Raw genomic sequence first — 11,844 nt, 5'->3', positions numbered from 1 at the left:
GACACTGGGCACTCCATTACACTCCTCTTTCTCTCCTACCCCTGCTGCTCTAATCTCTCTCCCTAGATACATATATCTCTCACTCTTTCTTTCCCTCTCTCTATATCTCTCTCTTGCTACCTATTCTGCAGTTGTCCCATCATCAGGAGCAGCTGATGCCAGTCCTGGAGACTAAGGGTACCATCATACTTTAGCGTTGCTCCAGCGATTCCACCAGCGATCTGACCTGGTCAGGATAGCTGGTGCGTCGCTACATGGTCGCTGGTGAGCTATCAATCAGGCAGATCTCACCAGCGACCAGTGACCAGCCCCCAGCCAGCAGCGACGCGTTGAAGCGATGCTGCGCTTGGTAACTAACGTAAATATTGGGTAACCAAGCACTTGGTTACCCGATATTTACCTTGGTTACCAGCGCACACCGCTTAGCGCTGGCTCCCTGCACTCCTAGCCAGAGTACACATCGGGTTAATAAGCAAACCGCTTTGCTTATTTATCCGATGTGTACTCCGGCTACGTGTGCAGGGAGCCGGCACTGACAGCGTGAGAGCGGCGGACGCTAGTAACCAAGGTAAATATCGGGTAACCAAGGAAAGGGCTTCCCTTAGTTACCCGATATTTACCTTGGTTACAGCTTACCGGCGGCTGCCAGACGCCAGCTCCCTACTCCCTGCACATTCAGATCGTTGCTCTCTCGCTGTCAAACACAGCGATGTGTGCTTCACAGCGGGAGAGAAACGTCCAAACAATGAACCAGCACTGTGTGTAACGAGCAGCGATCTCACAGCAGGGGCCAGATCGCTGCTCAGTGTCATACACAGCGAGATCGCTAATGAGGTCACTGGTGCGTCACAAAAAACATGACTCAGCAGCGATCTCGCTATTGATCTCGCTATGTGAGAAGTACCCCTAAGTATCATTAACATTTGCTTTGCTTCCCTCCAGATTGCATTGCGGTATTAACCCCTTTATCTCCATAGGGATAGTTAGTGATAGGAATTCGGGTGGACATTCCTGTATGTGTGACGTGGGTGGGAATTTATAGAATATTGTGGGGTTTGTGTTATTTGATATTGTGCTTTTTGTGGCGGTACTGAGTAGCAATATAGATATACTATAGACTTTTGAGTGTGTTTAATAAATATTGTTTATTAGTACACGGTTTCATCTGTTAGTCGCTGAGGGTATATATAATGTTATATAGCAAAAGAATAGATAACATTAAGTGCGTTTTTATGTTAAGTCATATATTAATTATTGTTAGTCAAATCTGATAATTATAATTAATATCAGGTGTATCAGCTCATATTACATTATTAGCAAGACTGCTTATTGGCAATAATAATTAATATCGGCGCTAGCCCTACAACACAAAACAAGGTGTGATTTCTGAATAAAACATTTTCCACATTCTGAACATGAAAATGGCTTGTCCCCAGTGTGAAATCTTTGATGCCAAACAAGCTCTCATTTCCGAATAAAACATTTCCCACACTATGAACATGAAAATGGCTTCTCCCCTGTGTGAATTTTCTGATGCGAAACAAGCTGTGATTTCCGAATAAAACATTTCCCACACTCTGAACATGAAAATGGCTTCTCCCCTGTGTGAATTGTCTGATGCGAAACAAGGTTTGATTTCAAAATAAAACATTTCCCACACTCTGCACATGAAAATGGATTCTCCCCTGTGTGAATTTTCTGATGTTTAACAAGGTCTGATTTCTGAATAAAACATTTTCCACATTCTGAACATGAAAATGGCTTGTCCCCAGTGTGAATTTTCTGATGCGAAACAAGCTGTGATTTCCGAATAAAACATTTCCCACACTCTGAACATGAAAATGGCTTCTCCCCTGTGTGAATTTTCTGATGCGAAACAAGGTTTGATTTCAATATAAAACATTTCCCACACTCTGCACATGAAAATGGCTTCTCCCCTGTGTGAATTTTCTGATGTTTAACAAGCTCTGATTTCTGAATAAAACATTTTCCACATTCTGAACATGAAAATGGCTGGTCCCCGGTGTGAAATCTTTGATGCCAAACAAGTTCTGATTTCCGAATAAAACATTTCCCACACTCTGAACATGAAAATGGCTTCTCCCCTGTGTGAATTTTCTGATGCAGAACAAGTTTTGATTTCCAAATAAAACATTTCCCACACTCTGAACATGAAAATGGCTTCTCCCCGGTGTGAAATCTTTGATGCCCAACAAGTTCTGATTTCCGAATAAAACATTTCCCACACTCTGAACATGAAAATGGCTTCTCCCCTGTGTGAATTTTCTGATGCCTAACAAGGACTGATTTCTCACTAAAACATTTTCCACACTCTGAACATGAAAATGGCTTCTCCCCGGTGTGAAATCTTTGATGCCCAACAAGTTCTGATTTCCGAATAAAACATTTCCCACATTCTGAACATGAAAATGGCTTCTCCCCTGTGTGAATTTTCTGATGCGAAACAAGGTTTGATTTCCGAATAAAACATTTCCCACACTCTGAACATGAAAATGGCTTCTCCCCTGTGTGAATTTTCTGATGCCTAATAAGGACTGATTGCTCACTAAAACATTTTCCACACTCTGAACATGAAAATGGCTTCTTCCCAGTGAGAGTTTTTTGATGATTGGAATTTTGGTCTTGTTTGAAAAGATCAGATGATAGAGCTTTCCGAAGAAGGACTGGAGGTATATTGGGGACAACATCATGCTCTTCATATGTATCATGTGTGATACAGTCATCATCTGTTATAAATTCTGAAGATATTAGAGATCCATCTGAACTCCCAATACAGTCATCTGCTAAAAATAAATACAATGTTATTATTTTTTAATGTATTATCTTGAAAGTTCATTTATTTTTTTAAACCATAACATCATTTTGTCATCTGTTACTTCTTCGTTAATTCAGATCTCCCATTCCTAGCACCAGTTCTCTGGAATGTGCACAGTAAATAATGTGATTGATTGTCACAATGAGACTGCAGGATAATGAGGGACAGGGGGCTTCAATACTGTCTCTCATGCTGGGGGACCCTAAGGTATTCCTAACCTCTGGATTACCACTGAAGATGGAGATGCTGGAGTCTCGTGCCTTACTCTTCTGCTGATGAGATCTAATCTGTAATCCCCCGGGGAAGGAAGGGGCAGGAATATGATGGAAACACAGAATAAGACAGACGGGAAACACAGATTAGGACAGATGAAACACATTGCAAACTCACAGAAATAAACAGTGAAAGACTAAGGAAAAAAGAAACAGCAGGAAAGAAGCAATAAAAAGACAACAAGGGTTAACACCACAACAGCTCACAGTAATAATGCACAACAACCACCCGTAAGTCTGGATCACAACACCTTACCAGACCAGTATAGGTAAGCTATAGCTGGCATTAATTAAATAGTCCAGCCAGCATATACAGGAGGGGAGAAAATGATACTTTCTACTCTACAGCATGTGATCAAAGACATTAACAAGCAGCCTCGCAGAGAATAACTCGTTAGCCTGCCTAAGTCTTGTGGTTCGACGCCTGCGTCTCCCTGTGCTGCTCACAGACATCAGAGAAGTTAACATGCAATGTATAAGAATCTATAATTTCCATAGATCCTGACGCCGCCATGACAGTTGGCAAACCTGCAAAAATCTCCTTGCAAGAGTGATCCACAACATAGACATTTTCAAAGAGATTTTTTTTTCGAAAATAAAACAGTTACAGACAGATGCCAGATATATAACGGGGTTGTCCGGGACAACGATTGTGACGATGTACACTGGTAAATTATGTCAGGGACTGGAGTGAGATTTTTGGCATAGGGAATGTCACAGTTTGGTATGAATTAGAGAAACCGTGGCATCACATCCTTGTTCTGGCCGAACTTTGCTCATTTTGGCAAAGCTGATTAAGATTGGCGTGAACACACACACACCAGCCTGTCTCCTCTTCACCTTTAGACTCCTGCAATTAAGACCTTTGGTCACATGACGTGATGTCGAAAAGGTTTTTAAGCAGTCCTATAATCGGCATATAAACACTGGGGCCTCTAGGAGAATGAGAGCCCTGTGAAATTGCCCACTTTGTTCTCCCTTTCCCCTAATGCCAGTCCTGCATGCCAGCCTGTCTTCTTTTCAGTTCTTTAGACTCCTGCAATTAGGAGACCTCTTGTTACATCATGCCACATGAGTTTGAAGTCATCAGAGGTCTCAGAATAACACTGATGGGGTTCCTAAGACAGTGGAGTTCCTGAAAAATTGCTCCCAAAGCTGGCCCTGACTGTAACTAGGGCTTATTTTTGGAGTAGCGCTTATTTTTCAAGTATTCTCCACAAATCCTGCAATTTCATGCTAGGTCTGATTTTCGGTGCAGGTCGTATTTTCAGGGAAACAGGGTATTCACAAACCCTCTGCAGGTCTTTGAGTTGCCTTCATAACAACATAGAGAAGGCACTAGAATCAAACAGCAGAAAAAGCAGAAGCAAAAAAAATACAGCTGAAAAAAAACAGAGCAGAAAGCCTAAAAATGTAAACACAAAATTAGTGCAGAAAGTACATGAGTAGATATCTCTTACTGGATAGAGCTGGAGGAAACACATCCTGAGGAACATCGGGATCTTCTTGTTTACAGTCCTGTGGGAGAAGAGGACGGGGACATCTCTCTGGTGTTGTCCTCTTACTGGATAGAACTGGAGGAGACACATACAGGGACTGAATTCATTCCTTACATACAGATAATTATAGGCCGTGTGTATTTAGTCCTGTCTATTACCTGGTGATGTGAGGGGCTGGGGAACCTCCATCATGACGTCCTTGTACAGATCTTTGTGTCCTTCTAAATACTCCCACTCCTCCATGGAGAAATAGACGGTGACGTCCTGACACCTTATAGGAACCTGACACATACAATGATACCGTCACCCCCGATCCCTTCATAGCGTTACTGTATAATGTCCCAGCATTCCCAGCAGTGTCACCTCTCCAGTCAGCAGCTCAATCATCTTGTAGGTGAGTTCTAGGATCTTCTGGTCATTGATGTCCTCATGTATCGGGGGGTGAGGTGGAGGCCCCGTGATTGGGCTCAGGGGTCTTCCCCATCCCTTAGACACAGGGGCCTGACAGCGCTCACTAGAGGTCTTCTTCACTACTGTGTAATCCTGGTTATGGAGAGACACAGTAATAAATCTCACTATAGACATTTCCAGAGTCCTCACCTCTCCAGTTCTGTCCATCTGTTATTCCCATAGATAAGAATGATGTAATGTGACGTCATCAGAATCTCTCACCTCTCCAGTAAGCCGGAAGAGGATCTCTAGGGTGAGGTGTAATATCCTCTCCGCCATCTTGTCCCTGTCCATATCCATCCTTCACGGGGCAATCAGGAGAATTCTCTTATATAGAAGATCTCCACTGAGAGGATCCGATATTATAAGGACCTGAATGGGAAGGATATTGGCCGATATATAAAATACTGCAGATAATAATGGAGGTAAGATATCACTTGAGTAGGAAAAAAATTTCAACATGAAATGTGCTATGTAAGTAGTAAAACCGACCGATAAAAGTAGCACATTTTTATAGCAATATAAATACAATGAAAAGTGTTCAATTATCCATATTGCACCTAGAATGGTATCAATGAAAATGTCGGCTCATCAAGCAAAAAACAAGTCCTCACTCAACTCCATCGACGCAAAAAGAATAACGTTACTGGTGTCAGAAAATGGCAACACAAACTGATTTTTTCTACAAAAGTGATTTTTATTCCCCACTATAGATGAGTGAACCTGAAGTTCAGTGTCCGGTACGAACTCAGACTTTTCCACGAAGGTGCGGAGATCGGATGCTTTACGTATGCAAACCACTCTCACGAGCATCGCTGTGCTAGAGTACGCTTGGTGCTCAGCCCGGTGAGAGCCGCCTGCAGTGTTTATCGGCTCGCACTGGGGGTAACAACAGCATGATCGGATGTAGTGTGCACCCCAAAAAAAAAATAGAAAAAACCCACCAGCTCTATGTAAGTGATCTGTTTATGGCTGCATGTGGGTGGAGATGCGAACTGCCCAAATAATTACTTCAAATGAAGTTTAAGTCAAGTTCAGGTCCTAGTTTCACCAAACACATTTAGCAATGTTTAATAAAAACAGGCTTCAAGCATCAGTCTCCTTATTAAGCTATGGTGGATAAAGGCTTAGCTGCCTGTCAAGCTTCACACGCCTCCTAGCCTGTGTAGGGAGGACAGAACAAGGGCTTATATTTTAAGTATACTCAAAAAAGCCCCAAAAATCCTACTAGGGCTTATTTTCAGGGTTTCATGGAAACAGGGTATAAAAAGCTTATGGTGCCTTCTCCCCCATACACAGAGGATATGGTCACTGCCGAGTCATTATATCAGCCCCAGTTATAAGGGAAGTAAGATGAAAATAACAAATACTTAAATACAGAACTAACACCCTCCCCCCAATGTGTGAAATATAGGAAGATACCACTGTCAATCCAAATCTTATTAGCTCCAATCAGGTAAAGAAAACAGCCACATATACAAAATAAGTGTTACAAAATAGCTAAGAAATATGTACATGTGGTCATAAACATATAATATGACAGTATCCGGCTTTCAGTCACAGGGAAGGCTCCGATGAGGTTTTAGTTATTGCTCAGTATACAGTGATCCGTGGTTGTATACGTCCTCTCAGGACTGACAGCAGGTTCTAATGCTGAGCGGCTGTCAGTCACTGTAGGGGGGCAGGGTATATACCGTATTTCTTGTTTTATAAGACGCACCGGATTATAAGACACACCTCAAATTTAGAGAAATAAAAAAAGAAAAAAAACATGGGTTCCGTTTTATAATCCGGTGGTGTCTTACCGGAGGGGAGTGGCAGTGGTGGTCACAGGAGGCAGGGGCAGTGCTGGAGTAGGCGATGCTGCGGGTGGTGCAGAGGAGGACCCATATACTCGCTGCAGGCTGTGGCACTACTCTATCCTGGTACTGTGCGTTCTGCTCTTTCCTGGGGCATCGGGCTCTGCTCTTCTCTGCACTGGGGCTTCAAAGAAATGGCGGCCGGAGTCGGCGCCTGCGCTAATGAGAGTTTGAGCGGAGATCTCCATCTGTGCATGCAGCGACTCTGGGCATTAGTTGAAGTACTCCCCGTCCTTGGCTGCCCAGATGCCTGCCGTCGCCTGCTACAAGGATGGCGGTCGTACAGATACACGCCGCAGGCCACACAGATGCCCGCCGCAGGCAACACAGATGCTATATTCAGATTTTAAGAAACACCCCTAATTTTTCTCCCAAAGTTTTGAGAGGAAAAGTATGTCTTCTAATCCGAAAAATACGGTATGTGGTAATAACAGACATTTCCCTTATTTTCTCACCAGTATCGCTCGATATCAGCAATAACAACTCGATGCTGAAGTTGGTTTATTATTGGTCCAGTTTCTTATTCAGGGCTGAAGTCGGTTTCTTATTTGGATTTTTTTTCAGGTTTTTTTTTTTACAGGTTTAACAACAAATGTAAAACAATCACAATACAGTGTGGAGTCATTAACCCTTTCCGTAATGCCCTTCGATGCCACGTTTTATCATTTTTGTTGGTGCTTTTCAGTGTATTCACATCTGAGCTCCGCACTGCAGTGTACTATATTGGTTTTATTTTTGTTGCTAAAAACCTGTAAAGAAAACCCCAAAAAACAGAAAAAAATAATAAAGAATCCAACTTCAGCGTCGTCATAAAAAGCCATTTTTGTAATTCTGACCAGTCTCACTTTATGAGGTGATAATGTCGCGGGCGGAGGGGTGCGCTCGACACGCTCGGGTCCGGGGCTTCTGCTGCTGCTGCTCGGTGGCTCGAGCGGTGGGCCGGACCCGGGGACTCGTGCAGCGCTCCTCACCCGTGAGTGAAAAGGGGGTGGTTTGTTTGGGGAGATAGTTCGTGACGCCACCCATGGGACGTGGTGATGATGGCACCACCGCTGCTGGTGACAGGGATCCCGGGAGCAATGGTAGAGAGCAGCTGGGATGTTGTCCCCTCCGTGGGTAGGGGTTGGTGTTCCCTGGGACCGGTGATATGATGCGGGGAGGCTGGATGGCTGGGGTGCAGGGTTGCAGGGGCAGCTCGGCGCGATGCCGGGTGGCACTGTTGTACTCACTCAGACAGAAACCCACAAAGTCTCTGGTAAACCAAACGGCCGGATGGACCGGTCCCACAGCCGGCTGCAGTGTTTTTCCCCTGACCCCGGGTTGGCATTGTGAGTCCTTTCCTGCACCTTGTTGTACGCTCCTCCTGTGCCCCGATTTCCAGCTGGCTCCCCGGTTTGGTACCGGACGGGCCACCACCCTGTCCCGGCTACTTACGGTTCCACCAGGATTGTCTTCCCGGCTCCTGCAGACGGCCACTACCGTCTGCCTGACTGGCTACACGAGGGCCCTAGGCTCCAACCTAGGCCCCAGTCTGCGTCTGCCTCTCTGCAAACCTCCTCTCTCTTCCTCTGCCTGGACTTGTCTGAACTTGTTTTCTGCCTCAGGCCAGCTAGACTCCTCGGTGGGCGTGCCCATGTGCCTGACTCCGCCCACCTGGTGTGTCTGTCTGAATCCGAGCGAAGAAATCAGGTCTCACTGGGGTGTGTGTGTTGTTACCTGTGACCCCTGGCTAGTCCAGGGCGTCACAATAACTTCCTTGGATCCCGGTGATTCTAACATTGTTTTTTCCTCACATATTGTGGTTCAGGATAGTTATAAATTTACGACAATAATTTTTGCTTGTATTTGATAAGAAAGCGGAAAATTGATGAAAATTTTGAAAATAATTTTTTCATTTTTCTGCCCATAAACCTGAGAGTTCTGTCACACAGACAGTTAATAAATTACATTCCCCACATATCACTTTACATCAGGGCAAGTTTTGATACAAAATTTTTTGGGTAGGAAGTTAGAAGGGGTCAAAGCAATTTCTCATTTTCAACAAAATTTACAAAACCATTTTTTAAGGCTCGCATCGGTGGTCCGTGGCTGACCCCCACCTTGCTATGCACCCCAATTTGGGATGTATTCCACCTGTCTAGATTTTGGCAGTTGGTGACTGTTCACATTCAGTCATCAGACCCTGTCCACAGGCTATTTACTTCATACAGCATTTGCTTGGACCTGTCCCGCCCACAGCCATGATTCAGTCATGGGTACGGGATTGAAATAAACCAGGTGAGTGCTGCTAAAAGCAGTTCTACTATTTCATATGTGAGGCCGTTTGGCACATTTTATAAAAATATTTTAGCGTAGGACTGCCCCAATAGAGATTTGCCGTGACGTGGCAGGGTAGCTCAAGAAATTGCAATTTTTTGCCAAAAATCTCAAATTTATAATAAGTACAGTTGGAATTTTCTAGTGCTGTAGTGCAGATTTAGTGCTAGCTTTTTTGTTTTTTCACCATGTCGCATTTGCAGGGCCCCTAAGGTACCTAAACAGCAGAAACCTCCCACAAGTGACCCCATTTTGGAAACTAGACCCCTCAAGGATTTTAATCAGGGGTATAGTAAGCATTTTGAATCCACAGGTAGTTCATAAAAATGTTGCTGAAGCAGCAAATTTCTCACTTTTAGACTATGTGCCCACGATCCGGCGCCACTGTGTCTAGGATGCAGTGCCAGCCCTCCTGCAGAGATATGAATGTTGTCCGCAGGAGAACGCAGCTGCCCGTGCCCACAATCAGGGTTCAGTGCGCTGCGGTCCTTAGCTATATTGTCACTGCAGAGAACACTCTTATCTCCACAGCAAACAATTAACATGCTGAGGCTCAGGAAACCAAGCCACAAGTCAGTTTATGCTACAGAGAAAAGAAGCACAGTGGGCAGGAGATTTCCAAAAATCCTTCCACTGCACTTGTGCTACACAATGCAGCGTTCTGGACGCAGTCCAAACACTCTGCATCCAAAACGCTGCAAACACTGATCATGGACACATAGCCTAAAAAGCTAGTATGAATGGATGAATGGATGGGTAGATAGATAGACAGAGGTAAAACACACATATATGAGTGTCCCACCCCCTGCATATTCTAAGCTGGCACCGTTTAGTTAGTGACTTTCATGTGGCACTAAAGGGTGTTTAGTAGAGATGAGCAAGCCACTGAAGGCTCGAGTTCGGTTGGTTCGTCGAACGGAGGCTCCGTTCGAGTTCGGTTCGGCGAATCATTCGACAAACCTCTCGAGCCCCCATTGAAACCAATGGCAGGCAAACACAAACACATAAAAACACATTATACATGTACACATACAGTTAATAAACATTGCCATAACACAGGTCCCCGCGACGCGTCCTGCACTCTGTCTCCCGCCGCTTTTCCTTCCGATAATTGCTGCATTCTCCCGGTAACCAGCACTGATGATAGGACCTATCGTGACGTCAAAATAGCATGTGACCAGTCACGGGTCTATTATCTCATTGGCTACAGACTGGTCACATGGCTATGACGTCATGCTAGGTCCTGTCAGTGCATCTCTCCGGTACGTGGTGCTCGTTTGAGCATGTCCGTGTACCGGCGAAATGCTCTGGCATATGGTCGACTCCCCATTCCTGCATGTGGGCGCTCTTTACAGAGTCAGCCGCATGCAGGGACTAGCTGTCACAGCCGGTAAATAGCGGCATCAGGAATCACATGATCGGAGCACCGTTGCTATGGTAACCCGTCTGTCAGCGGTGACGTCACCGCTTACAGCCAGCAGCCTCTGCTCACTCACGAAGTGAATAGACTGCACGGGGAGCAGCGGCGTCTTCCTCCCATGCAGTGCTGCTGATGGAGCAGAGCTGCATGGGTTGAAGGAGAAAGAAGACAGAAGACCATGGATCGTGGAGGGCTGACAGGGAGTAATAAACATGGAGTCTCTAAGTGTGTCTGTGTATTTATTTCTATTAAAGTACTTTTTCTCTGTGTGGTGTCTTTTTTTTTTTTAACCCTTTATTGGAGATTCTTAATGGCCGGGTCAAACTTGCCTGACATTAAGAATCTCTGGCTTAATACTAGCTAGTAAAACAAAGCTAGTATTAACTCATTATTACCCAGAAAGCCACCCGTTACCAGTAGCAGCTGGAAGAGTTGGATACAGCGCCAGATGATGGCGCTTCTATGAAAGCGCCATTTTCTGGGGCGGCTGCGGACTTCAATTCGCAGCAGAGGGGCCCAGAAAGCTCAGGCTAACCTGTGCTGCGGATTCCAATCCCCAGCTGCCTAGCTGTGCCTGGCTTGACATAAAAATGGGGCGAAGCCCACATCGTTTTTTTTTTAATTATTTCATGAAATTCATGAAATAATTAAAAAAAGGGTTTCCCTATATTTTTAGTTCCCAGCCGGGTACAAATAGGCAGCTGGGGGTTGGGGGCAGCCGTACCTGCCTGCTGTACCTGGCTATCATACAAAAATATGGTGAAGCTCACGTCATTTTTTTTTGTAGTTTTTTGGCAAAAAAAATAAAAAATGCTTTCCTGGATTTTCCATTGTCAGTGAAGGTAACACCAAGCAGTGGGGGTTAGCAGCTAGTAGCTGCTTGGATTACTCTTAGCTAGCAATACAAAAAATGCAGCGGGGGCCCATATATATTTTTTTTAATTATTTATTTAAATAACTAAAAAAAAAAGAGCTTCCCTGTATTTTGATTGCCTGACATCACAGTGCTGTAAAAATAAATAAAAAAAAATCATTAAAAAAAAATGACGTAGCGCTCCACGGTATTTGATTCTCAGCGCAGATAAAGCAGACAGATACCGGTTGCCACCCCCATCTGCCTGGCGTTACCTTGGCTGGCAATCAAAATACAAGGAAGCCCATTAATTTTTTTTATTTAAAAAAATATGACGTG

General features: G+C 44.5%; 1 protein-coding gene and 1 long non-coding RNA gene across 2 annotated transcripts in view; both read right to left on the bottom strand.

Annotated features, from left to right (window-relative positions):
* Positions 1 to 627: 627 nt before the first annotated feature.
* Positions 628 to 4,710, bottom strand: LOC142258763 (uncharacterized; the record flags this gene model as incomplete). Its single annotated transcript, XM_075331365.1, has 2 exons — positions 628 to 2,804; positions 4,569 to 4,710. Coding segments are annotated over 2 exons (1,455 nt in total), but the record flags the coding sequence as incomplete, so codon positions are not given.
* Positions 4,711 to 5,004: 294 nt separating this feature from the next.
* The window catches only part of LOC142258754 (uncharacterized), a 350,179-nt gene continuing 343,339 nt past the window's right edge, over positions 5,005 to 11,844 (bottom strand). The window contains exons 2-3 of the long non-coding RNA XR_012727863.1: positions 5,280 to 5,429; positions 5,005 to 5,150 (exon numbers count right to left, since the gene is read on the bottom strand). This is a non-coding gene — a long non-coding RNA (uncharacterized LOC142258754). The remainder of the gene's footprint in view (positions 5,151 to 5,279; positions 5,430 to 11,844) is intronic.

Source organism: Anomaloglossus baeobatrachus, assembly GCF_048569485.1.
Source record: "Anomaloglossus baeobatrachus isolate aAnoBae1 chromosome 5 unlocalized genomic scaffold, aAnoBae1.hap1 SUPER_5_unloc_1, whole genome shotgun sequence".
Classification (NCBI taxonomy): domain Eukaryota; kingdom Metazoa; phylum Chordata; class Amphibia; order Anura; family Aromobatidae; genus Anomaloglossus; species Anomaloglossus baeobatrachus.
This window is presented reverse-complemented; position numbering and strand designations above follow the sequence as displayed.